At 39.6% G+C, this 27,806-nt stretch overlaps 2 protein-coding genes across 5 annotated transcripts in view; both read right to left on the bottom strand.

Annotated features, from left to right (window-relative positions):
* Nucleotides 1-18,388, bottom strand: part of Mtfr2 (mitochondrial fission regulator 2) — a 21,017-nt gene extending 2,629 nt beyond the window's left edge. The window contains exons 1-8 of one of the 3 annotated variants that reach the window (XM_031380543.1): nucleotides 15,717-18,388; nucleotides 12,871-13,050; nucleotides 12,381-12,481; nucleotides 7,984-8,088; nucleotides 7,432-7,544; nucleotides 4,563-4,798; nucleotides 676-1,232; nucleotides 281-380 (exon numbers count right to left, since the gene is read on the bottom strand). In XM_031380543.1, the coding sequence (XP_031236403.1) occupies nucleotides 354-380; nucleotides 676-1,232; nucleotides 4,563-4,798; nucleotides 7,432-7,544; nucleotides 7,984-8,088; nucleotides 12,381-12,481; nucleotides 12,871-12,883 (1,152 nt within the window). In that variant the 5' untranslated portion in view covers nucleotides 12,884-13,050; nucleotides 15,717-18,388 and the 3' untranslated portion in view covers nucleotides 281-353. The other 2 variants (XM_031380544.1, XM_031380545.1) reach the window with 2 other exon arrangements.
* Nucleotides 18,389-19,834: 1,446 nt separating this feature from the next.
* Nucleotides 19,835-27,806, bottom strand: part of Bclaf1 (BCL2 associated transcription factor 1) — a 15,974-nt gene continuing 8,002 nt past the window's right edge. The window contains exons 7-9 of one of the 2 annotated variants that reach the window (XM_031380546.1): nucleotides 26,974-27,120; nucleotides 21,110-21,322; nucleotides 19,835-20,976 (exon numbers count right to left, since the gene is read on the bottom strand). In XM_031380546.1, coding sequence (XP_031236406.1) covers nucleotides 20,971-20,976; nucleotides 21,110-21,322; nucleotides 26,974-27,120 — 366 coding nt within the window. In that variant the 3' untranslated portion in view covers nucleotides 19,835-20,970. The remainder of the gene's footprint in view (nucleotides 20,977-21,109; nucleotides 21,323-26,973; nucleotides 27,121-27,806) is intronic. The other variant, XM_031380547.1, reaches the window with a different exon arrangement.

The raw sequence follows: 27,806 nt of genomic DNA, 5'->3' as shown, positions 1-27,806 counted from the left end.
ACTCAGAAATCCGCCTGCCTCTGCCTCCCAAGTGCTGGGATTAAAGGCATGTGCCACCACGCCCGGCCTAAAATGTTAAATGTCTCATTCATAGTTCAGATAGCAGTATCAACTTAGCACCTACCTAGTATAGACCATTACATCTGTGGCTTTCTTTTTTTCTTTTCTTTTTTCTTCTTTTTTGGTTTTCAAGACAGGGTTTCTCTGTGTAGCCCTGGCTGTCCTGGAACTCACTCTGTAGACCAGGCTGGCCTTAAAGTCAAAGAGATCCACCTGCCTCTGCCACCTCTCAAATGTTTCGATTAAAGGTGTGCACCACTGCCACCATCACCACCAGGCTGCATCTGTGCTTTTCAAATTGTATTTTGTTTCATGGTAAGCTAATATCAAAAACAAAAATGCAAAATAGGCAAAAAAAAAAGTATTACCATTAAAACAAAAGCAAAACTATGTAATGGAAACTCCCAGCACTTGAAAGGCTAAAACAGGAGATTTCCCCAGGTTCCAGGTCAGCCTGGGCTATCATGTGAGATCCCACCTCAAATAAATAATAGTAAACAATATATATATGTATATATATATTGATATATATATATAACAAGAGACTGTACACAAAGCTCAATCACAAAGAACATACTTGAGAAATTCAGTTAATGCTTCAGCATCACAACTCACCCTTGAAGTCTCAGGACTAGAAAACGGAGAACACTCCCAGGAACTATTTTCTTTGTCAAAGGAATCATCTTGAAATGCAAACTTCTGTTTCAGTGCATTAGATATTAAAGACACTGGATCCCATTCTGAACCCTGTCTTTTCCTCTTCTGAATGGGTCTACCACCTGGTGACCTTTCAACAGGCCGAAGTTTGACCTTATTCAAGTCCTTTAGAACATCCAACATATTTGGGACATCACCAACTCTCTGGCTTTTTGAATGATGGCTGTCATTGCTCTTCTTAACTCCTGGAAGCTGCCTTTCCACTTCAGTAGCCAGACTGTCTATGTTATGTGTATTAGCAGATCCAGGTTGCATGGGAAGAGAACTTGGAGGCTTCAGAGAAAACTGAGGAGGAAGAGGTGGGGGAGGAGGAGGAGGAAGAGGAGGAGGAGGAGGAGAAGGAGGAGAAGAAAGCACCACAACTGGAACGTGGTCCGGTTCTGCACTCAGCTCAGTGGCCGCTGATGATGGTGGCACTTGCTCCATGCTAGGTCTGTCACTCAAGTTGATGAAGCCTAAAGAAAAAAAATCCCAAAACCACACACAATACTCTAGCATAATATACATAGCCAGCCAGAGTCAAGCCAGTAACAATCCTGTGATCCTGCTAAACACCAAGCAGCCAAGACAGCAAGCAAATCCATGTTAGTAACCCTGAGGAGTGTCCACCAGAAGTTTCAGTTCATTTCTAATCCAGTCAGGACATATCAGGGTATACCCTAAAGGGCACATTTTAAAGAGGAAATAAAGTGATTTCTAGGAATCCATAGGAAACCTCAACTTCATTCTCCAGTTTTAAAAGCAAGACATTAACATGTAGTTAGAAGTACTCATATTGATGTGTCAACTCTAAAATGGCATTTGAGAAATAGGCCTAATGCTCTACAGGTGATTTTCTAAACTGAGTAACTTTCTCATAAATCTGCTCCTGAAGAGCTGTGATTGACCATCCTTGCCTAAAAGCAATGAGTAGTCGTGTGACTGTGCTCTTGTATCTATGTAAAGTATTAGGTGATGTCACTATATGCTGTGTCTATTAGTATACTGTGTAAGTTATATGTGTATTATGTGCACATAAATAATATGTAAAGTTTTAGTAATCATACTTACACATAGCCCCTTACAACCAAAGGGAAAAGTTTTCAGAACCTATAAGTCTCATGGTTTTGAAAAAAAGATTTTACTTTTACTGTTAATTATGTAGAGGGGTATGTATGTGCATGTGAACACAGGTAGTCACACACAAGTTGAACAGAAGACAGGGTCAGATTCACCTTGAGCTGGGATTATAAACGGTTATGAGTCACCCAACATGAGTACCAAGGACCAAATTGAGGTCATATGGAACAGCAATAAGTGCTTTTAACTACTGAGCCACCTGCCTAGACCCTAAAACTTTTATGTTTAAAACAGGATACATCTCCTGTGGGCACCACTTGATCCCTGTACCTTCAAGTTACTGTAATAGACCTGAGCCCACTTACTGACTGGGGGAGGGGATAATGAATTCCAGCTGCAAGCTTGATTTGGTTTTAACAAACTGTCAGCCCAAACTGGCTATTAGCATAGCAAGGGTATGGATCTCTCCATTTCCCAAAAGCTGAGATTACAGGTGAGCCAGGAATGTTTGTCCCCAGTTACTGGGGAAATACTTCTAGCACCATGCCTGAATGAATTAGCCTTCAATTTTTTGCTAGATGGAGTTTCTCTAGTTGTGGTATCTAAGTAGAGCCAACATGGCCAGATTGATTTCGCTGTTAGGCTGGCATACAGGAGCTTGCCCAAGGCAGGAATGCCTATCTAGAGTCTCCAGGCACCAGTGCTGGTGTGTCAAGAAGGGTTGACCTCATGTTTCCTGCATGTATGTATAGTATATATCAGTGCCTTCAGAATCCAGATGAAGACATCAAATCCCCTGGAACTGGACATGAACTGCCATGTGGGTGCTATGAATTGAACCAAGGTCCTATGGAGAAGTGATCAGTGCTCTTAACCATTGAGCCATCTCATCTCCCCAGCCCCCCAAACTTTTAAACCTAGTGTTTCAATAAAGTCTTGTTCTCTTGAAAAAACAAAACAAAACAAAAACAAAAACAAAAATTAAAAACAAAAAACAAAAAAACAAAAACAAGACACATCTCTAAAAGCTTAGAAAAAGACATCTGGAAAATATTATTCACCTGAACTCGATGAAAGAGTATCATCAAAAACTATAGCCAAGCTGAAGAGCAGGCTCAGCAGGTAAGAGGCCCCTGGCTGCTCCTGCAGAGGACCGGGTTCAGTTCCAGAGCACCCAGGTGGCAGCTCACAACACTCCTGAGGATCTGATGCTCTGCTGTAGACTCTGCAGGCACCAGGCATGCATGTGGTGCACATATATGCAGGAAAACACACACATGTAAAAGAAAATAACTTTTAAAATATTACCTAAGACTAGGGGCTGAAGAAATGATTCAACTATTAAAGCACTTGCTGCTCCAGAACCAGAGTTCACTTCCCAGTGCCCACCTGGTAGCTCACAACCACCTATATATAACTCCAATACCAGGAGATCCAATGCCCTTTTCAGACACCTGTGGACACCAAGTACACACATACGCACAGACATTACAGGCAAAATATTCATACATATAATCTAAAAAAAATTAAAACCAAAAACTAGACTATAAAATATACATGGTCTTAAACCTATTCTGGTCTTTCAAACCATGCATTCTTTCCTTTTTAAAAAAAATTTTTTTTTTTTTTGGTTTTTCCAGACAAGGTTTCTCTGTGTAGCCCTGGCTGTCCTGGAACTCACTCTGTAGACCAGGCCTCCCAAGTGCTGGAATTAAAGGCGTACGCCACCACCACCCGGCTTAAAAATTATTTATGAGGCTAGAGAGATGATGTCTTAGTGGTTAAGAACACTAGTTGCTCTTTCAGGTGACCAGAGTTCAATGTCCAGCACTGACACAATAGCTCACAACTCTCTAACTTTAGTTTCAGGGAATCTTACACCCTCATAAAGACATTCATGGAGGTAAAACACCAATACACATAAGATAAAAATGAATCATGAAAAAAATTTTTAGTAAAAATTATTCATTAGTTTGAGTTATTTTGTATTCGTTTTTTGTTGTTGTTGTTTTGTTTTTCGAGACAGGGTTTCTCTGTGTAGCCCTGGCTGTCCTGAAACTCACTCTGTAGACCCAGCTGGCTTCTTAACTCAGAAATCCGCCTGCCTCTGCCTCCCAAGTGCTGGGGTTAAAGGTGTGCGCCACCACTGCCCGGCTTGTATTAGTTTTTTATTTTGTCTTGTTTTAGAGTTTCTGAGAGGTTTTCATGAAGTCCAGGCTAACTTCATACTCTTGAGTTGCTACAGATGACCTTGAACTTTCAGTCCTCCTGCATCTACCTCCCAAGTGCTAGAATGAAGTTGTGTGCCCAAATTGTGCCCTTTTATTCGTTACTGTGGATTTAACCCCAGGGCAGTCTACAACCAAACTACATCCTCAGCCCTTATTTTTGGTTTTTGAGATATGGTCTCCCTCTACAGCCAAGAGTAGCTTACAACTCAAGGCAGTCTCCCCTGCCCCAGCCTCTTCGATGATGGAATTACAGGCATGAACTGCCACGCCTGGCTTCTAATTCTTTGCTGAAGAATTTTAAAAGCTTACTCAGAAGTCTTGACTTCTTAAAACAAACCAACGAAAGGATCAGCTAGCAGTACAGCTCGCCTTCTTTACCGCCTTGGTTCACATCAGGCTTCTGTGATGGAGCTACTGCTGTTTTACACTCAGAGCGCTGCTGACTCGGGTCAGCTCAGTGTCCTTCCAGGAGAAACAAACTGTACAACTACTTACCAGTCTCTCTGTTCTCTCTCAGGCTCTGCATTGCCACAATCGCAGCAATCTGAGACCGGAGGAAAGTCAGCTCATCTTCAAGGGCAGCTATCTTTTTAATGGCAGCTGCACTTACAGGCAGATCAGCTGTCTCTGTTTTGTTCTGTCTTAGAGCAGGAGATGACAGATCCCAAATTAGTTTTGAAGGATGAAAAAGAGCAATTTTTCCTTCCTCCTCCTTTTCCCATATACTTTGTCTGTGAGTAAAGGAAAAGAAAGAACACGGAGGAAAATTTTAAACTGAAAGAGAAAACTGCAGCACGGCATGGGGGTAGCTTTAACCCCAGCACTTCAGCAGAGGCAGGAGGATCTCCGAGTTGGAGGGCCAGCCTGTCTACAGAGCAAGTTCCAGGACAAACAAGTTTACACAGAGAAATACTGACTTGAAAAACCAAACCAAACAAACAATGACTAGAAAGAAGATGGCTCAGTGGTTAATAGTACAAACTGCTCTTACAAAGTTGCTTAGTTTTGGGGTTGCTTTTGAACTTCTGAGACAGGTTCTCATGAAGCTCAGGCTAACCTGGCTCCCAGAGTCCAAGTCAGTTGGCTCAACTCCAGCTCCAGGAATCCATAGTAACTGCAATGGTGGGCATATACTCTCTTCCCTTCCATATACATATAACAAACAAACAAACAAATAAAAATCAATGAATAAAACTCTTTTTTGTTTATTTGGTTTTTGTTTGTTTGTTTGTTTTGAGACAGGGTTTCTCTGTGTAGCCCTGGCTGTCTGGAACTCACTCTGTAGACCAGGCTGTCCTCAAACTCAGAAATCCACCTGCCTCTGCCTCCCAAGTGCTGGGATTAAAGGCATGCACCACCACCGCCTGGCTCTGAAAAAAACCTGTTATTCATCTAAAGGCTGCTAGCAGAAGAGTGACTTCCAGGCAGCTAGGGCGAGGGTCTTAAACCCACATCCACAGTGACACACCTACACCAACAAGGCCACACCTCCTAATAGTCCCACTCCCTGGGTCAAGCATATACAAACCATCACATTCCACTCCCTGGCTCCCTTAGTAACATTTCTCAGCAAAAATAGTTCAAATGAATCTCAAGACAAAGAATTTGAGAGTTCAGGGAGTTTTAAAAGGAAACAACAAAGACCTGAATGCAGTTAAAGAGAACAAGAATAGACTCCTGACTGAAGCCCAAGAAAACAAATGAAATAATGAAAAAAAAAAAACAATTTGGAAAAATTGAAAAAGAATTCAACAGAAAGTGAAACATTGAAGAAAATACAAATACAAATAAAAATAGAAATGAAAAATTCAAGCACTCACTCAAAAGACTCAGTGGAAAACCAACAGACGTAGTAGAAAACAGATTCAGGATCCGAAGAAAAGATAGAGGAATGGTCCACACAATCAAATAAAATGGTAAATTAAAGAAAAAAATACACGGGAACTCTGGGATACCCAAAAAGGAGAAAATCTGTGAATCACGAGAATAGAATAACTTTAGTCCAAAGACATAAATCAGGCATTCAATAAAATAATAGAGAAAACTTTCCTGTAACTAAGTAAGAAATTTTCTCATTCAAAACGAAGAGGCACACAGAACACCCAACTGGATGAAAAGGAATCCCCCTGCAGTGTTATATCCAAGCACTAAACATTCAGAAGACAGACAGGATGTGAAACCTTCAAGAAAGAAATCACAACTCATGCAAAGGCAAACTCATTAGAATACTAGCTGACTTCTCAATGGAAACTTGGAGAGCCAAAAGGGCTTGAAGCAATGCTAAGACCTAAAAGACAGCCTCCCACCATGTATATGTGGCCAGCATTACTGGACTCAATACATCTTACACACACAAATACACACACATCTACATTCATCTACACACAAACTCAACATATACACTCATACAAACTCAAACACTCACACTAACACACTCACTCAACACACATACAAACCTTCTCAGCACACACATATACACACTCCACACATACTCATCCACACTCACACATGACAATGTGAAGTTGGGAAGAGTGTGAAGAGGACAGAGGAAGAGCTGGGCGGAGGGTGAGGGAGATGATCTGATCAAAATAAAACACATTTATGTACAATGGGAAAAATTATTTTCAAAAATTTAAATGCAAAAAAAGCTTTTAAAAATATATACTAGGGCTGGTGAAATGGCTCAGTGGGGAAGAGCACCGACTGCTCTTTGGAAGGTCATGAGTTCAAATCCCAGCAACCACATGGTGGCTCACAACCACCCACCCGTAATGAGATCTGATGCCCTCTTCTGGTGCGTCTGAAGACAGCTACAGTGTACTTAACATATAATAAATAAATAAATCTTTAAAAAAAAAAAAAAAAAAAAAAATATATATATATATATATATATATATATATATATATATATACTAAAAAAAGGCTAGAAAATGAGATACCATTCATGTTACAAAAATATCAGGGGCTGGCGAGATGGTTCAGTAGGTAAGAGCACTGACTGCTCTTCCAAACGTCCTGAGTTCAGATCCCAGCAACCACATGGTGGCTCATAACCACCCATAATGAGATCTGACGCCCTCTTCTGGTGCGTGGGCGAGTGGGGCGGAATGAGCAGGGCCGTCCTGAGTTCAATTCCTAGCAGCCACACACATGATGGCTCATGGCCATCTGTATAGCTACAGTGTACTCATACACATAAAATAAATAAAATAAATATTTTTTTAAAAAAAGAAAGAAAATATCAGGGCACAGCATATCACAAAAACAGAACAAACATGTCTACTCATTAGGAACAAACTTCAACACTTGGAAGAATTCAAGTTTTAGGCTACACCCATGTCCCAAGGCAAACAAATAAAATTACCGGTATCTGAGACAACTGGCTTCTTCATCACTTGCCACACACAAAACATCAGCAAAAGACGGAACTGTAAGTTCATAATCATCAGATTCCTCAGAGTTCATGTACGGGATCGACTAAAATAAAACAAAAACAAAAACAAAAAAGTCAGAACCCTATAGAGAATCAGAGAAAACACATGACTCATGTTTCATCATAGTAAATAAGTTAACAGAAAAGAAAAGGGAAAAACAGATATTAAAAAAACAAAGCTGGAGCAATGTTCTTCCTCCACCTGAGGGAGTGACCATGTCTTCCCCACCCCCATGGCTAATCTCATCCATCACACAGCCACACAGTGAAAATACAAAGTCAGATAAAAACAAGCTCCAGGCATTCTCTGTGCTGTCTTAGAATATGATTAAAGGAGCGGTGTGAGAAGATTTGTTTGTAGAAGTGAACTGAAGGCCCTGGGCTGACAGGCACACTTCTTCCTTTGTCCTTCTGTCCTAGATCCCTGGGGGTAGCTAGATAGTTTATACACAGGGTTTAAATAACGCATGGTGACTAACTCACCTCAAAACGAGGTCTTCTACAAGGCTCTAAAGGAAGCATTCTCCCAATAGTACGAACAATACTCCGAGATGACCCATGGTTTTTATTTTGACAAATCAGCAAATCCTATAAATAAAGCTTTGTTTAAAATACATGCTAGTTAAGTATGTTTATATATCTAAGAAAATAAAAAGATGTAACAGATGCAGTAACCTTTATTTCTGCAAAGAAAACATTAACAGCATATCCTTAAAAGTACCTTTCTTAGCCAGACAGTGGTGGCGCATGCCTTTAATCCCAGCACTTGGGAGGCAGAGGCAGGCGGATTTCTGAGTTCGAGGCCAGCCTGGTCTACAGAGTGAGTTCCAGGACAGCCAGGGCTACACAGAGAAACTGTCTCCCTGACTCAAAAAGAAAACAAAAAAAAGTATCTTTCTTAAAGAATTAAACCTTATAAACATTTATCTTGAAAAAACAGTAAAGTATGGGGGTTAGAAAAATAATCTGGTCAAAGTTGACCAATAGATACATGAGATCCCAAATATAATATCCAGAATGCATGTAAGTGCTGGCACAGTGTAATCCCAAAGCTGGGGAAACAGAGATCAGTAGATTCCTTCCAACTGGTGGCCTTTTCAATTTCTTGTCCTAAGTTTTCAAAAGAAGGTTACTTACTGATACCACTTCCCTTCCTCGCCACACATCCTTCGGACTTTTCCAATTCAATCCTATCTCCACCCACAGAAACTCTTTCTAGGGGCAGTGGTGAAGCACACCTTTAAACCCAGCACCTAGGAGGCAGGGAGAGAGGATCTCTGAATTCAAGGGCAGTGCAGTTGGTAAATAAAGATGCAGGCCAAAAGAGAAAGAGAAGGCAGAGAGCAAAAGATGCCATGGGTTAGCCTGAGGGCTGCCCAATTGAAGCTAAGAGCAGGCCAAATGAAATGGAGTAAGTAATAACTTGCAATTATCTATAGGAAAGTAGATTCTAGTAGCACAGAGGGGAGATATCTGCCCAGCTCTAGTGCTGTAAGACTTATTATAAATATAAAGGTGTGTGTCTTTTATCTGGGAACTAAATGGTAAAAGGAAGGGTAGAAACCCAGATTGGGTTTAAATAATTTCAACATCTCATTTATTAATTAGCATTAATAAATATATACTCATATGTATATATACATACATACATACATACATACACACACTCACACACACACATATATATATAAATATATATATATATATATATATATATATATATATATATATATATATATATATACACACATACACACACGTATACATAACCTACTGAGTCCATTTAGCTTATGTGTCCAGGGCTGACGTGACCACTTGGGATGGCATAAGCTATGTGGTAGTTCAGTCTTCAATTGGTTATTCCTCTCTCAGCAGACAATTCTTCTCTCACCTATAACTCTTCCTGTAGGGGTGGGACCATATGGAACTTCCCCTGTCTGAGTTGGCATGTTAGCTGACATTGGGCTTGTCCTGTCATACATCCTAGGCTAGCCTTGAACTCTCAACTCTGTAGCAAGCAGATGAAGTTGTGAGTGAATGTGTATTGTTGACATGAGTATAGTCAAGGGCAAGAGTGCCTCTGACCAGTGAGAATGGCAAGACCTTCCCCTAGCTCTGAGTTCAGGTACAAAAAGTATTAACCACAACTTCCTCCTTTCTGGTAACTGCAGCTTGCTACAGCTCCCCTAGAGAAAACCCACTCCAAGATCACCTAACCCACCTCTCCCCCAGCTGTGTGTAAGAAACCCACATCTTTGTTCAGTCCTATAATAACCAGAATCATTTGGCTGTATATCATGAATGTGCTGAATTTCCCAGATGCTAATGCATCTCCAACAGAGGGCATGGCCCACGCCATCCTGGCTTTTTTCTGTCACATGTCCTTTCCCCATTCACTATAAATCCAGTCAGGTCAATCCCAAAGTTGTACAGGAACATTTCCCCTACCTTGGCCTTCTGAAATTGGATTTTTGGAGTCTTTTTGGTTTTTTTCAAGACAGAGTTTCTCTGTATAGCCCTGGCTGTCCTGGAACTCACTCTGTAGACTCAGAAATCCGCCTGCCTCTGCCTCTCAAGTGCTAGGATTAAAGGTGTATGCCACCACCGCCCAGGGAGAAATTGTTAAATGCCTAATAATGATAAGCAAACCTCCAACTGCTGGTCCTTCTTCTCATGTGTCTCACTATTACAATATTTAAAATGTTTCAGCATCACCTAACAGCATCTCTCATCGTTATTCTACCGCCATGGCTTCAGATAGCAACAGAACACAGTGAACTCCCTAATCTGATGTTTTTCTTTCCTAGGTCCTTCTAGACCCGAATGTTCAATTGTCTGTGGGACATTTCGACCATGTATCCCAACAATACTTCTGGCTTATGTATTTCCTCTCATCAATCTCAGCTATTGCCTTTTCATCTGGACAACATCATATTTCAATTTACATTTGTTTAAAATTTTGGCATTACCCGTTATTTTTTAAATCATTCCACCATCTTAATGGATAATTTGCCATGTTGTAAGCCACCCAGTATTATACATATATTTTGCATGCATTTGTGTAGCCCTGGCTATTCTGAAACTCAATGTTAGCGGTTCTCAACCAGTGGGTGTCAGATATTTATATTAGATTCATAACAGCAATAAAATTAGTTATGAAGAAGCAATAAAATAATTTTATTTTCAGTCTGGCCTCAAATTCACAGAGGTCCCTCTGCCTCTATCTTCCCAGTGCTGGGATTAAAGAATGAACCACCATGCCTGGCTCATATTTTTGGCATCATAAGCACAAGAACCAGGCATTGCTCCTCTGCATCACCTACTGAACCAAGACTATTGAGATTCACATGTTCAACACTCAGAAAAATCTGACGTGTACTTGTCAAGCTCAGACTCATCCTTTCTCCCTCAGACTTACTCTAGGTTTATTGAACTTGTGTTCTCATACTATACTCAAAACAAATGGAGTCATAAATTGTCTTAAATAAATCTACATTTTTTTTTATTCTTTTGAGACAGGGTTTCACTGTGTAGCCCTTGCTGTCCTGAAACTCACAGAGATCCACCTGCCTCAGCCTCCGAAATGCAAGACTTTTAAAAATGTATACAACAACCCTAACTCTGTGGTGATCATGTCCACATTTCATCCCTTTGTATCTTCTTGGGTTTTGACCTGAGAGAGTAAAAGACCACCAAACACCTTGCCACCATCTCTAAACCAAACTATCAATGTTACACTATTGCAAACTCATCTTTCTCCCACCTAAAGAGAAGAAAAAGGGCAATGTTTACATAGAGGTTTTCTTTCCAGAATCTGGGATTGAATATAGGAGCCTTGCTCATGCTGGGCAGGTGTTCTACCAGGGCCACTGATCTATATATCCTAGCCCTACTTCATGACCTTTTACTTTGAGATGGAGTCTCACTAAGTTGCCCAAGATGTAGCCTAAGGTGATCCTGAAATTTTGATCCCTCTGTCTCAGTCTCTCCAACAACTGAGGCTATAGGCCTATACTGCCCCACATGTGGTGTGACTTTGTTGTTTTCTATCTGCTGCTATGATAAACATTATGACCAAAAGCAATGTGGGGAGGAAAACTGTCACTATGCATCATGGAAGGAAGTTAAGACAGAAACTCAAAACAGAGCAGGAACCTGGAGGCAGGAGCTGATGCAAGAATGCTGATAACTGGCTTGCCCCACCAGCTTTCTTATAAAAATTAGGGCCACCTGCCCAGAGGTGGTACCACCCACAATGGGCTGGGCTCTCCCTCATCAATCACTAATTAAGAAAATACTGTACAGACTTGGAGCAATTTCTCAATCAGGGCTCCCTCTTCTCAGATTATTACAGTTTGTGTCAAGATGAAATAAAACTAGCCAGCACAACTTCTCAGTCAGGATTTATCACTGAGGGCAGTCAGGCAGGAACAGAAGTAGAAACTCTGACTCAGGCTCAACTAGCTTTCTTACACAGCTCAGAACTCATTTTCCCAAGAATGGGCCATACCACAACTACTATTAACAGTAAGGACACTCTTAGAGGCAGGGCCACAAGCCAATCTACTCTAAGCCGTTTCTTGAGGTTCCCTCTTCCCATGGGACTCTAGTGTCGAGTTGACAATAAAAACTAATCAGGTCAGAGTACATGTTCAAATGGCATCTGTAATCCCAGCCCTTGGTAGGTGGAGAGAGGAGGCTCAGGAACTTAAGGACAGCCTGAGCTACATGATACCCTGGCTTAAAGAACAATAACAAGAACCAAGAAGACCAGCAAAATCCAGACTTTTAGCCTAAGCTACACGATACCCCCTGTCTCAAAACAACGACAATAATGAGACCCAAAAATAAAGTTAGCAAGATTAATAAAGGACATTTACCTGGTCTACGGGGACGCCAAAATATGCCAGCACGTTTCTTAATATATTCAGAATGAAAGACATTGCTGAAGCAAGTCCAAGAAAACACTGTTCGTTGGTACCTTAGAAGAGAAGTTATCAATTATTACTCTTTGACAACTGACTGCTACGTAGACCGCACTAAAGAAGCCACAGAGACCTTCCATGACACATTACACCATCCAGTGATTGCTCCTGGAGAGCTTTTATTTTGAAGAAAGACTTAGAGAAAAGAAAGTGCACTTTGCTAAGTTGCTATCTTACCCAGTGTGTGTAAAAGGACTGTGAAGCAATGTGCGACAGTCAAGCTGGTGAGCTCCCGGGAGCTCTGCTGCCCCTGGAGAGAACCGCCCCGCCGCTCTCTTCACCCGGCGAGGAGCGCCCGCCCGCCCGCCAGCCCGCCAGCCAGCCTGCCAGTTAGCCACCGGCAGCAGACCGGAAGCCGAGGCCTGACGGAGCCCGTGACACTCACCATCCCGCGGCATTGCACGGCGCTAGGCGGCCGGGGAAACTCTCCGGAAGCGACGGACTACCGCAGAGCAGCTTCTTCGCGGAACCGCTCGCCGCCTCCCACTCGACAGGTCCCGACCCTCAAGCTTCCCGGGCCGGAACTCGGAGCCTATCCCTAATGGACGCAGCTGGAGGACGCCGCCTATGATTGGAAGGCCAAGAGCCAATAGCAGGGCCACAAAGGCGCATGCGCAGCTTTCAGCGCTGTGGTAAGATTTATCTTTCGAACTTGTACTTCACTCAGTCCTTTGCCAGGAAGGTGTCAAGCCTTCCCAGTATTCAACAAAGAATCCACCAACTTGTAATTGTTTAGTCACTCTGAGAAAATATCTAGCCGTATACTAAATGCTGGTATTACTAATGTTGAGCCACACTATCCAATCTAGTTGTTTACATGTACTTCGTGTGTACACATGCACATGCCATAGTACCTACTTGAAAGTCAAAGAACAATTTGTGTAGGATCCAAGCACAGAACTTGACACCTCTGGTTTGGTAGCAGGCTGTTTGAGCCATCTCGCTGGCCCTAAGGCTTTTTTACACCTTAACCGTTCAAACTTTTGAAGCTATTGAAAAGCAAAAAGGTTTTATTTCATCAAAAACAAAACCAAAAAACCCTGGTTTTGCATTGACAGTAAAAAATTATGGAAAGCAGAGTTAAACATACTGGCCGTGTATCTATACTCACCAAAATTCAATTCACAAACTGATATTTAATTGTAGTAATATATTTAATTACAAAACTTCAGTTAAATAATTCTAAAGATTTGGCATGCCCATGAGGACACTGGCATAAAATTTTGAAATTCTTAGGTACATTTTCTTTTGCTTTCTTAGGTATGTTTTCTTAATCTTAACAATTTTAGTTGTTAATAAAGCATCTGATGTGTAAGTGAAACTCACCAAGTAATCTAGAATAAGAAACCCAAACTAGGGCTGGAGAGATGGCTGAGCAGTTAAGAGCACAGACTCTTCTTCCAAAGGTCCCGAGTTCAATTCCCAGCAACCACATGGTGGCTCACAACCATCTGTAATGGGATCTGATGACCTCTTCTGGTGTGTCTGAAGATAGCTATAGTGTACTCATAAAAAAAGATTCTTTAAAAAAAAAGAAAGAAACGCCTTTAATCCCAGCACTTGGGAGGCAGAGGCAGGCGGATTTCTGAGTTCGAGGCCAGCCTGGTCTACAGAGTGAGTTCCAGGACAGCCAGGGCTATACAGAGAAACCCTGTCTTGAAAAACCAAAAAAAAAAATAAAAATAAAAATAAAAATAAAGAAAACCAGACTAGAAAAAGTTCAGCATAAATATAGCATTTCTGAAAAGAAACATCCAAGACTGCATAAACTCTCTGGAGAAATGTGATTTTTTTATTTTGGTTATTTTGTTTTGTTATTAACCATGTTTTGGCTCTCTGGGACGTGATCTGAAATTACCTTTGCCTCAACTATGGGTCAGATCAACACAGTTCCTCCAAGTCTGTCCTAAAGTGTGTGAGGTCTTCTGAGAGGCCAGCGAGGGTGCCAACAATAGCCTAAGCTGTTTCTGGAGCCTCTTAGATTCAACTGACCAACAACTTGAAGGCAAGTTTCTCCTGCCTGATACTGAATTTTTTTTTTTTGTCTGTGGCTCTTATGTGGAGCATTATCACTCCAAGTAGCAAAATTTCATTTAAATATATAGGTATGCATGCATATACTCACATGTAAACTTAGTAAATATAAAATTATTCCTTATGGCTTTTTCAAATGTTTAGTATTTGTCCAGTCTCCATCTGTTCCTGAATTGCACCTTCTATCCACTTTTCCTATTTCTCCCTTCTGTTCACCTCTATCCTGCCATCTGGAGAGTTCCAAAGGAAGCAAGCGGCCATGGAAGAACCAGAAGTGGGAGAAAGCTGTGCCAGAGAATACAGGTTGCGCGCGCGCGCGTGTGTGTGTGTGTGTGTGTGTGTGTGTGTGTGTGTGTGTGATTTGAGCTGGCTAGTGGGTCCTCAGGATTGTCTGCCAATTCGCCCAATAAAAGTAAGAGCTATCAGGGTTAGAAAGATGGTTCAGCAATAAGAAAAGCCACTGGCTGGTTGCTCTTCCAGATGACCTGGATTGAATTTCCAGCTTGTATAGAGTGGCTCACAGCCAGCTATATCTCCAGCCCTGGATATCTAATCCACTCTTCTCACCTCTGCAGACACATAGTACATACACATGGCCATGAAGGGCATAAAAACCATGTCTGGTGGCTGGAAAAATGGCTAAGTGGTTAGAACACCCACTGCTCTTCCAGAGAACTTAGATTAAAATGGCAGCACCACATGGCAACTCATAACTATCTGTAGTTTCAGTTCCAATAGATCGACCACACAAGCACACACACCCGCCAATGCACATAAGTCATGTTATTTTAAATGTCTCTAGCTTTGACATTGTACCAATGTTTTGTATACATGTATGAATATGTATCATGTTTATGACTATCGGATACCTTGGATTTTTTTTTATTAGCTACCACGTGGGTGCTGGGAATCAGAATTCAGTGTTGAGTTCTCTTCAGCCCGCACTCTCTTTACAATTAATCATACCAGCTGTTTTCAATTACAAGCAAAAGCTTATGCTTCAGTAGCCAGCTACTAACACAGGCTTATAATCCCAGCATCTGGAAGGAGGAGATGAAGGCTCTCCTTAGGGTCGCCTAGGAGCAAGTTTGGGTTACATGAATCTGTTTCATAGTGTTTACATACACACCTCACTGCGGTCTAAGCTGGCCTCCAACTCATCTTTTTACTCAACCCTTAGCAGCTGTGCTTACTTACCTGTCAGAATAGTAAGGAATGAAGTCGGTGAGAATTCTGAGTGCTCCTGGGAATTCTCCAAGAAAACGAGTCTAAGACCTGTTTCTTCAAAACACAGAATTGTTTTTACCATGTATTTCCATCCTCCTCCCAGGTGTAACAAACAGGTGCGTTTACTTCAGATTACTCATTATGCTTGTTATGTTATATGTCTGTTATTCAATTAAATGTTGGTACATTTATGGAACAATGTTTTGGCCATGTGAATCCCATACTTGTGGTTGTATATAGCATAACTGTCAAGAACTTTACTCATGTGACTTCTCTTAAGCCTCATAGTAAATTGTCTGGGCCTCTGAATCAAGTTGGTTATCATATGAGACTTTAGTTGGCCTCATTTATAGGCCCAATTCTCCCACCTGCCTGTAGAGCAGTGATACTCCCTAATAACCAGGGCAAGATTGGGCCTAACAATATTTTGTCTCTGAAGAAGCAGCTCATGATGTTGTCTTTCCCTGAAGATTCATACACGGGCAATTAAAGAGTTACCGGGGAAAGATTTTCTTCAGTGGAATAGCCAACTGGTATAACTGTCCAAGCTCCTGTTACATTTTTTAATATTTTGTTTATGTGTACTGTACCAAGTGCCTGCAGCAGCCCATGTCAGATGATGGGATCAGATCGCTCAGAAATACAATTACAATGACTACAAGATTATAGATACGTAACTGTGAGCCTCTGAGCAGTAGAAACCAACCCCAATCCAATGCAATTCAAGAGCATGAAGCTGTTAAACTGCAGGCACTTTCTCTCCAGTCCACTGGGGTATGCCAAAGTTCCATCATAGCCTTGAAAATCAACATCCACGGACAAGACAACAGCTCGGTAAACAAGGGGCAGAGTGGGGATCAAGTGCCTTCAAAGCCTGGGGACACAAAACTCAATACTTCATCCTCTTTGGAGATTTCTCTCAGAGATACTCAAGGCTCGCACTTCTTCAGGATTTCTTCAAAGACTCGTGGAGCAAATCTGTACTCGCAGCTGCCACATTTCTATCTTCAATTCCATGTTTCCTTTCACTAAGAATGCAGTCACCTCCATGTTTGAAGCTCACCAAAAGCTTGTATCTCTTGACTTATACACCAAAAAAAGTATCTCTTGACTTATATGACCAATACAGTAATGTTGTATTACAGTGGAGCCACTCTTCCTGTACTGACAATAGTAGCAACACAGATTATAACAGATCACCTTCCTGCAGACAGTTACTCAAAGGAAGAGATCGTGAATCAGGCCAGCCAATGTTGTAATTGAACTGTATCAAAATCAACTCAACTCATGCCAAGTAAAAATATTACATTCAAATACAGCATATTACTAAAATAAAGCACCCTTGTATTCTATGGTGGCCTAAATGAGAACTGTGCCCCAAGTCTCAGGCATTTGAGAACTTGGCTCCAACTGGCTATCTGGGGAGGCTAGAGAGGTGTGGTTTGATTAGAGGAAGCATGTCACCAGGGGCCAGCTTTGAGAAGTAAAAGCCTCAACCTCTGTTCACTGTTTCCTGTTTGTAGCTCAAATTGTAAGCCCTCAAGCTCTCTAGTGGTTGCCATGCGTCCCTGCTACCAAGCTTCTCTGCCATGATTGTTAGACTTCTAACCATCTACAGATGGTGGTAGCTGCCTCTAACCCTAGGACTCCAAAAATGCATCCAGAAATTCCAAGCCAGCTTGAGCTACATAGTAAGACGTGCTTAAAAATTTAAGGCTATAAGTTATTAGAAGTTGTCAATTCCTGGGGCCAAGAAGGAGGCTAGTGGGAAAAGTTGATTCCTGTCAAACTTAACAACCTGAGATCACAAACAGGGTAGGACAAAAACTATGCCATCCAAAAGTTGTTATTGGATCTCCCTCCACACTTGCACATCACACACAACTATACACATAAATAACATGGTATGAAAAAATTGGGGAAGTAATAAATTTTTCAGAATAGGGAAATGGCTCATGAGTTAAAAGAAACATGCATTTCTTTCAGAAGACCACGTTCAGTTCCCAGGACCCACATAAGGTCTGTAACTATAGGGAATCCAATGCACTCTTCCTGCCTTTGTGGGCAGAGAGAGGCCACACCACACACACAAACTTTCTTTTGTATTTTCAATAATTTTAAAGAGAAATGTTTCAATTGTACTGGATCTTAAAAAGAACAAATACTAACTCTTCAGTTATTGATTAGTTGTACTTTTTGGAGGGCAGCTAGCTAGGGATGTGACTCAGTAGAGTGTTTGTCCAGCATGCACAAAGCCCCAGGTTCAATTCTAAGCACAAAATATAGTGGCCCACCACTGCAATCCCAACACACAGGTGGAAGCAGAAAGACCAGACGTTCAAAGTCATCTTTCGCTATACACTTGAGTTTAAGGCCAGCTTGAGCCCAATGAGACTGTCTCAAAACAAAAAAGGAGTCCAAACATCTTACAAATGACTTTTTTTTTCTTCTGAAGACAAATGCAGCTCTGACTGACCTCAAACTGGTATCCCCAAGTGCTAGGATTAAAGTTTGGTGCCTATTCTTGTCAAGGACCTCTTCTTCTTTGAGCCAACATAGAATGGCTCACTAAAAACTGTATGCATTCTCATCTTCCCAAGGAGAAGACAAGAAAGCAATTAAGTCAGTTTTAAAGAATTAAAAACACTTATCAAACCACATATCAAATTTATACAAGTTGATATTCCAAATTCTAGAAACAGGCCACAGAAATCAGCTGGGCAGAGCTCAAGCAGCACTAGCCTCCAAGTCAGGTAGACAGAGACCAGCTATTACCACTTAGGACATTTTATTGGCATATGACAATTTACAAGGGTCCCTGTTGAAATATACACACCACACTGAGGAAGAATCCTTTACCCATCTACATTCATTCCCACTGGATAATATTTCCCCTCAAATTATAATTTAATTCCCAACACTGATTTTAACTGTGACAAAAGGGAACAATAACAATTCTTTGAAATAGAGTGCAACTGGGAAAGACTCTGCTTTTTATATTAAAATTCCTAAGATGTTTAAGCATACAAACCTAAGAACTGAGTCATGGCCTTCTAAAACTCCTTTCTTGTTTTGTTTTGTTTTGTTTTCTGGGAAAATCCTTCGGTCCAATTTTCTTTTCTCTAGGTAAAGGAAGTATGCATACGCAGTGTAGAGCACATAGTATGCAGTGTGTAACACATAGTATGCAGCATGTAATATGTAGTACGCAGTGTACAAGTTATTTTCCTGGCACTTGTAATCAAGCAGCTTTACCAAGAGACACTGTTCAGCTTTTGTAATGTGTCATAAGTGTCATAAAGTGTGTAATTAAATGGTGATCTCAAAGAACACACACAGGCTACTTTGTGTCTGGCTCTGAAATGGAGAAGACTCACAGTGCTATTCTCTACTGCAGTTAGTTCTTATAACAACCCCTTGACTATGATGTGATGGGATATTCTTCAACTATAGAGTGGAAGTAAGCACAGGTACAGTGCTTAAATACAGCCTGCTACTCCTCATTAAATAAGTTTTAACAAATCTGCTTTTCTCTGTTGTGGAAAAAGTAAAGCTAAATTGGGACAAACGTGAAGATTCCGTGTGTAACCAAATAGCTGTTAAAATGAAAGTTGTATATTAATATAAAATAGAAATGGTATGAGAATTATTAGGGAAAGTTATTTTAAACATTTATATCCAGATTGAAGCACTAAAGTTGCTTTGCAGTTATTTTCTGATTCACTAAATAATGTCACACGACAATTACTGAGAGCACCATGCAGTGCTGACTCCTGAGGAACTCAGGGTACACACTTCCAGGGCACACACTTCACGTGTTCACTTTGGTTTTAGTTTAATTTTGGCGCCCAAAGTTTTTAGCAAACACCACTAGTTAGTCAAGGCCTAAGACACTGGGAAATCATCAAAACTTAAAAGTTTGCATTAATAGAATAAGCATTACCTTCTTAGAATGTACATACAACTTATCTGCTGCAATGTGGCTAGTTTTACTTTTTTTAAAAAAATTAATTCGTAGCACTGAAGTTTACTTTATTCCTTCAAAAGCTATTAAATAGCAAAGAAAGACACTTACCTAAAGAACAGACTCCAAGAAAAGGCCATTTTATAAACTTCAATTGACGGGTGTGCACACAATTAGATCAGTGCTACAAGCTTCCTGCTAAAAATCTTCTATTGGCAATATTAAGAGAAAACTAATTACTTAAATATGACTAAACAGTATGTTGTCTCTACCTAATCTTGTAGTTATATTATGGACCAATCTACAGCTGTTCAAAGCATCCAATGAACATGTAAGCTATCCAATCAGGTACTAAATGACGGTGAACATCACATTATGCTGCACGATAATCTTCCTCCACATGAAAAGGATTTCCAAGTTTTATTGTGGTTTTGTTTTTGTGTGTGTGTGTGTGTGTGTGTCTTTTTAAATACAATCATGTCTATGGAATTAGGATTTTACTTATACTGATATTACAAACCAGTTTCTCTCTCGTGGGTTAGAGTTAGGGTTAGGGTTAGGTTCTAAGACCATGACTCAAATTATCAGATAAGAATGGAAGTGAATATTCAATTTTGAATTCATATTGGGAAGGCTCTTCAAGTGATTTTGTAAGCCATTGTTTGCTTCCATTTGTACTTTTTTCGCTATTAACAAAGCTACGGTCCTCCTTATATATTTGCTGAAGTGTGAAACTAGTTTACCGTAATAGCAACTTTGTGATATTCTTCAAAAATTAGTCACCCTACTATGCAGTGTTCAAATTTTAAAAGATGTTAAACTGATGGGTACAGTTAAAATAATTAGTGTGGTCACTATAAACAATTCCTGTTCAAGAATTTGTGTGAATCTGAGAAGAGCTAACGTTCACTTCAGAATCAAACACTTAACAGGGGAGGCGAGTTAAGAGCTGTCACAGAGCTGGACTTGACCACCACTTATAGACAAAGCAGAAATACAATGCAGTAACAAAAACAGTCAAAGGTTTTTAAAAGTTGATAGTTACAAATATGATACCGAACATTTTCTACTTTATTTCAATACAATTTTCAACATACAGTCTACTATTTTTTTCAAGATATTTGAAGACTTAAAACAAAATTTCTATAGACTACTTGCAAACAGTACATTTTAAGTAAAATGCTTACATTCTTATTTGAAAACAAAAATCAGGTTTAAAAAAAAATGTGTCAAGTTCTGCTCCCTGTTGCAATCTTGAGGCTATTCCTAAAAAGGGAAAAGGAAATTAAAGGTCAGTAAATCTGTGGGTAGTGAATCTTAATAATATTTCTAAAAGTTGATCAACTCATTTGCCTACCAAGTTCATTCTAAATAAACTGGAAACTCAGAAACTGTCTACCTTTTCTTCTTTGCGTCTGTCCTTCTTCTCTTCATTATTTTCCATGGTCTCTTCTTCATCTTCAACAATCCCATCTCCTTGATATTTGTCATGAGTCCATTTTGGACTGCTACCTGATTTTTTGAAATTAAAGCGCCCTCTGCCGCGTTGAAATGTACCACGACCTCTTCCTCTTTTGGCCCAGTAATCCACACCATCATCTCTGTCATCATGCTATAAAAAGGTTTAAAAAGAAACATCAATAAAACAAGTTTTCTTGTAAAAATATCAATTCTTTAACATACAGCTGCTCCCCCTCCCGAAATATCATAAGGATACTGAAAAGTCACAAACTGTCATTACAATACTACAAATAATATTTATTACATCATGTGAATTATGCCAAACCTAAGAGATTTTAAAAGCCTACACTGAAATTTAAATCTAGATAAGAATACATATCGATCTACAGGCTAGAAGTTTCAATGGTAAAACATGGCAGCACAGCCTGAAGACAATTTATCTCGGCTATTTTCTTTTACAGAAAGTCCTGAAGCTATTATATTCCAAATTTAATTTTTTTAATAAATATACTTAAACACAGGTACTTCCCACCTTGTAAACTATTAAGTAAAACAATCTCCAAAGCTGAAAAGTTTGTAAAGAAGTATTCCCATTCCAAAACACAGTAGAAAAGGCTAAAGGTCCCTATCTCATTAACTCACTAAATCTGCCCAAAGTAAGATAAAGGGAAGCAAAACAATGTCCCTTTACAAGGAAACAAACACAATGCAAATGGAAGTAATGTTGCATGGCCTTTTAAGTACTTGTATTGAGCAACTACCCAACTCACTTAAATAGTGTCACAAAGACTGCTTTCAGCCAGGCGGTGGTGGCGCACACCTTTAATCTCAGCGCTTGGGAGGCAGAGACAGGCAGATTTCTGAGTTCAAGGCCAGCCTGGCCTACAGAGTGAGTTCCAGGACAGCCAGGGCTACACAGAGAAACCCTGTCTCAAAAAACAACAACAACAACAACAAAAAAAAAAACCAATAGACTGTTTTCAAAACAGAGTATGCCTTTGTGCATAAGCATTTGTGCAGATTAACTTCTCATATAACTTAAAAAATTAGAATTATACATGCACATATTAAGCTATTTGAAAGAGCAGTTTTCAGCTGTTAATAACTTGTATCTTTTGACACTTTGACCAAACAATGAAGACTGTGGGGTTGTGCATGACTCCATAAACAGTGACTTCTGAGAGTACACAGAAAGTAGACTTCCCAAGACTACTCCAAATGTTATTTACTCAGCTACATTGTTTCATACTACCTCATGGCACTAACACCCAGTCACTTTTAGGACTGGCGAGATGGCTCAGTGGAAGAGTACTGACTGCTCTTCCTAAGGTCCTGAGTTCAAATCCCAGCAACCACCTGTATGAGATCTGACGCCCTCTTCTGGTGCGTCAGCTACAGTATACTTGTGTATAATAATAAATAAATATTTGGGCCAGAGTGAGCAGGGACTGAGCAAGCAGGGCTGACTGGAGCGAGCAGAGGTTCTAAAAAAATTCATTTCCCAACAACCACATGAAGGCTCACAACCATCTTTACAGGTATGGTGTACTCATATACATAAAATAAATAAATAAATCTTTTTTAAAAAAAAAGAGAAACACCCACTTTTAGAGCAAGAAGCAAACAAGTTCTGAAAAGGGGCCTGCCATTTACACCTTCAACAGAAACCAACTTCTCTGTGAATTTACCATGTTAGAACACTGAAGATTCAGTAAAATGCACTTGATCCAGTGTCTACCAAGCAAGGATTCAATGTGTCTATAGTGCTTACTAGATATGGTGACACATTGCTCTGAACAATTGTAATCACTCATCCAATCCTTAGAACCAGGTATACTAGACTACAGACAAAAAAACCTGAGAACTCTTTACTGACCACTACCTATTTCCCACAAATCTCAGTGGCAGTAAATGAGTTACCACATCAGGCAACTCAGAATAGAAATGAAAAAAGCCACCAGGTGGTGGTGGCCCAGGCCTTTAATCCCAGCACTTGGGAGGCAGAGGCAGGCGGATGGATTTCTGAGTTTGAGGCCAGCCTGGTCTACAGAGTGAGTTCCAGGACAGCCAGGACTACACAGAGAAATCCTGTCTCGAAAAACCAAAAAAAAAAAAAAAGCCAGTAGCAAAGCTAGTTGCCAGTCAGTCAGTCATTACTTTTAGATATATACTCATCTGAAATTTTAAGTAAAGAAACTAGAGGCCCGGGAGACTAAGCTGTTTCTTTCAGAGTACATTCATTCTAACAGCAACTATGTGAAACGGTCAGTACATAATAAAAATAGTATTTTCCTTCTTTTCCCAATTCCATGTGTGAGCATGTGTATGGGTGCTTGTACAGGTGTATGTACATGCCCGTAGAAGGCATGGTTTAAGTTGGAGATACTCCTGACTGCTCTTCTACCTTGACCAGTATGGTTAACTGTGGCTAGGGGAAGCACTTATCTCTACTTTGTAGGCTGAAATTACAGATAGGCCCTCAGACCACAAACTCAGCATTTGTATAGGGTTCTTAGGATTTCGAATGTTCTAACCACTGAGATGCCCTCAGCCACTGGAAACAGTCTTACTTTTCAAATTCTTACATTCAAAATTTGAGTCTCCTAGTTTTAGGAATTAATTTTTTCACAGATGACAGTTAAATATTTACCTAACAGTCAAAATGGCTTTTTTTCTTTTTAAAAAGGAATCTATAATGGACTCAAGATCTCCAGCATCCATCTCTCTCCACTGAACACAATTAAGTTAAGTTTTTCTAGGAATGCAAACCTATAATGCCAACATTCAGCAAACAGGAATCTCCATTTCAAAGTCAGCCTGGTCTATAGAACAAGATCCTGTCTCAAGCTCCTCCAATTAGATAGTAAATTCACAAAGTACTAAGTTTTAAAAACTCAAATTTCAAATTTTGAGTCATCAGTCCCTAAGTTACACTTCTTGTCCTCTGAGAACTTGCCCACTTGCTCCAACTCCTCATATTGGTCCCTCAGGATCTACCTGATACTGAGATCTCTGTAGAACTCTTAAATTACTGATTATCACACCCTTCCACAAAGCCAAGGTTTATGATGAGAAAGTGAAGAATGTTACAAACACTCATAATTATTTAATCAGAGTAGGATAAAGATCAAAAATCAGAAATGTGGATTAGAGTGCAATGCATGGCATTAAATCCAAATCCCATTCTTACTAGCCAACAGTCAAACTACTCAGTAACTCAATTACTGGTCATCTGTAAAAATAGAATAACCTCAACTCAAAAAGTAATTCTTTTTAAAACCTTCTTATTTTGGGCTGGTGAGATGGCTCACTCATTGACTGCTCTTCTGAAGGTCCTGAGTTCAAATCCCAGCAACCACATGATGGTTCACAACCACCCCTAATGAGATCTGACGCCCTCCTCTGGTGTGTCTGAAGACAACAACAATGTACTTATTTATAATAATAAATAAGTCTTTTAAAAATAAATAAATAAATAAATACTTTCTTATTTCATGTCTGAAAGTGGGTCATTGTGTAACACGTTAGACCCAAACTTAGGTCTATCTTCCTGCCTGAATGCTGGGATTTCACATATTCATTAACATATCCAGCTTAAATGTTACTAAACTTTAAATTCTACTGGGTTAACATTTCTAATACTGGTATATTATAGTTCAAAAACCCAAGGGAAAATCTAAATTTAAAACTCATTACTTCTGAATTGATATTTTGGCTCTTATCTCTATTCTCAATATTGTCTAAAGTCAGTCTGTACATAAAATACACAATTATTTCTGGTGAATCTAAGTAGTCACTTCAATGGCTGGAGTACAAAAATAACCACCAGTCTATCATACCTATAAACATATATTATACAGACCAAGAATTAAAAATTACAACCCACAGCCAGACAGTGGCGCACAGCTTTAATTCCGTCATTCTGGGAGGTAGAGGTAGGCAGACCTCTTAGTTTGAGGCCAGCCTTGTCTACAGAGCAAGTTCCAGGGCTAAATACAGATACCTTGTTTCAAACCAAAATAAGAAAAAGAAAAGAAAATGGTAACATACAATAACCACAAATTATCATCATTACTTGTTAAATAACTTCTTTTGGGGAGGAAGGGAAGAAAGGAGACAGGATTTCTCTATGTAGTCCTGAACTGGCTCTGTAGACCAGGTTGGCCTCAAACTCAGAGATCTATCTACCTCTGCCTCTCAAGAGTGAAAGGAGTGAAAGGATTAAAAGTATGGACTACAACAACCAGCAAATAACTAAATTCTTAAAATAACACATTAATAAAATTAATGTAAGACAACCTAAAATGTTTATGTCTCAATTTAATATTTAAAGATCCAGGAAAACAGATCCTGACAACTAACAAAATCTATCTGACCTAAATTATATCTCGGTTGTATGCAGTGACACATGCCTATAATGCCAGAATTTAGGGTTCAGATAGGAAAACTCAAGGTCAACATCCAGAATATACCAAGTTTGATACCTTGTCTCAATACTACACTAGTTTTTTAAATTGTTAAAATACACCACAGGTTTCCCCTTTTAATCCCAGCAATCAAAAGCAGAGGCAGTGATCTCTGTGAGTCCTAGGCCAACCTAGTCTGAGAAAAAAAAACCTGAAGAAAAAAAATCTTGGAGAAAAAAAACTAATGACTAAAATCTACTAGATGCTTCTTATTCTCTCTTAACTTTCTAACTTCACACTTAAACTATTTGTCTAGCATTTTTACTACCCCTCATCCCATATCTGAAATGTGAGCCTTTCAGCACCACATCTACATAATCTCATGACACCTTTAATGGTGACCTGACATGACGGTTCCTGAATCTCAGTATCTAAATCTGCATTAACAACTACCCACTAGATCCACTGGATCGACTTTTGCTCTGTCCTAATCACTTCAGACCCAATCTAGATAGGGTTAGAAGATCCATTTTTGAATAAGTGTACTGATCCTTTCCAAACAGACTCACTTCAGAATATAGCTGTATCCTCTAGCTAAGCAAACCTGTTATGAACACTCAAATCTGATCACCCTCATCATTACTATTTACTGTCTTATTTAGAACTTTCAAAACTAGCCTCAGAAACATGACTTCCCTGAAAAACTATGATTAAAAACTAATATTCTGGTACACTTGGGTAATTTAATAACCTGCCCCTATAATACAAAACATACAACCCATCTAAACAAAATCACCATCCTATCCAGAGATCCTTCAAGACCCACAACCTCCCATCTTAACCCTTGGAAAACAATTTGAACAAGAAAAGCGTATCCATCACAACCAAGGACCAAAACCAACATATCCAGCGATTGCATTTTCAATACCTAGTTTTCCTATTATTCCAATGAATTTTGAAAAACTTGAGATCCTTCATTACAAGAAACATGAAAAACATTACTTTCCTTGTCTTTAAATAAATAGCTAGGAAATAAAGTACAATTTAATTAAGAGGTTTCTACACTTAGAAATGTCTTCTAGACAGACATGAAAGATGTTAAACTCAACTATAGTATGGTTTTGTTATATCTGAATGTGGCAATCAAATCAGGCAATTTTTAATTTCCCTTGAGCAGCCCACTGTGTGATGTTAAGTCAAGCATAAAATCAGAACTAAAGGGACCCATAACTGAATTTAAAGTTTCAAACGATTTAAGTAATGATATTTTTTAAAAAAATGTTTGCCCAGGTTACAATGAAAATCTCATAACGGTGAACATCTGTACTGAAGTGTATTCACCTAGGATGTTTGGAAAATCAACACAAATCAAATAAAAGAGATTTCTAACACCCACCAAGAAGTACTTCTTGCTCTTTGGGGTATATTCTGGATCCCATTCCTCTTCCTTCGGTCTCTTTTGAAAAGTGGTATTTGAGTTGTTTGGACCAGTATTTGTCCCAGCAAAAACTCCTCTGGCTCTTCCTCTGCCTCTAATTCGAAACTGATTAACATTAACACAGTTGTTTAGTAATGCAATCAAAGGTATTTAAGTTACATGCAAACTCTAGATTTTACTGCAGTAACAAAAACAAAGTGTGTGGTGTGTGTGTGTGTCTGTCTGTCTGTCTGTCTGTCTGTCTGTCTGTCTTCACAGCCACTGAGGATGGAGCAGGTGGCCATTTTATATCACAAGGCTATGGAAGTTGAAAGATGAAGAAAAGTGATATTCTGAAGTATTAGAGTATGTACTTTCATGACCTGAAACTAGTATTTCTAAACATTAACATAGACAGGTTCCTCTGCTCAGTAGCCAAAAGCCATGTAGTTCCTGTGAATTATACCAACAAAGTCTCAAGTGTCCAACCATATCTATTACCCTGAAAGAAAAGCCCCTCTGTTCCCCCAAATGACCTAGCGACTACAGTAATATCCAACTAGATACAGCTAAAGATTAAAGTATGGACCTGAGAAAATGCACTACATTTAAGCCTGTAACAGTTACAGTAACTTTATAAATGGATTCTACGTAGACTTTGGAAAAGTTGTGTGACTGGTACACATATAAGCAAGGAACTGAATAGGAAAACAAAAACAGCAATAGAGAGATAAACCCATTTTAATATTTTTAAAACAGGTTTTCCAAAATTAGTGACTTAATATGTGAACTTTTACTCTTGAAACAATCTA

This window comes from Mastomys coucha, unplaced genomic scaffold (genome assembly GCF_008632895.1).
Source record: "Mastomys coucha isolate ucsf_1 unplaced genomic scaffold, UCSF_Mcou_1 pScaffold2, whole genome shotgun sequence".
In the NCBI taxonomy this organism is placed as follows: Eukaryota; Metazoa; Chordata; class Mammalia; order Rodentia; family Muridae; genus Mastomys; species Mastomys coucha.
Note: the sequence above shows the minus strand (reverse complement) of the source record. Positions and strands in the feature narration are given on the sequence as shown.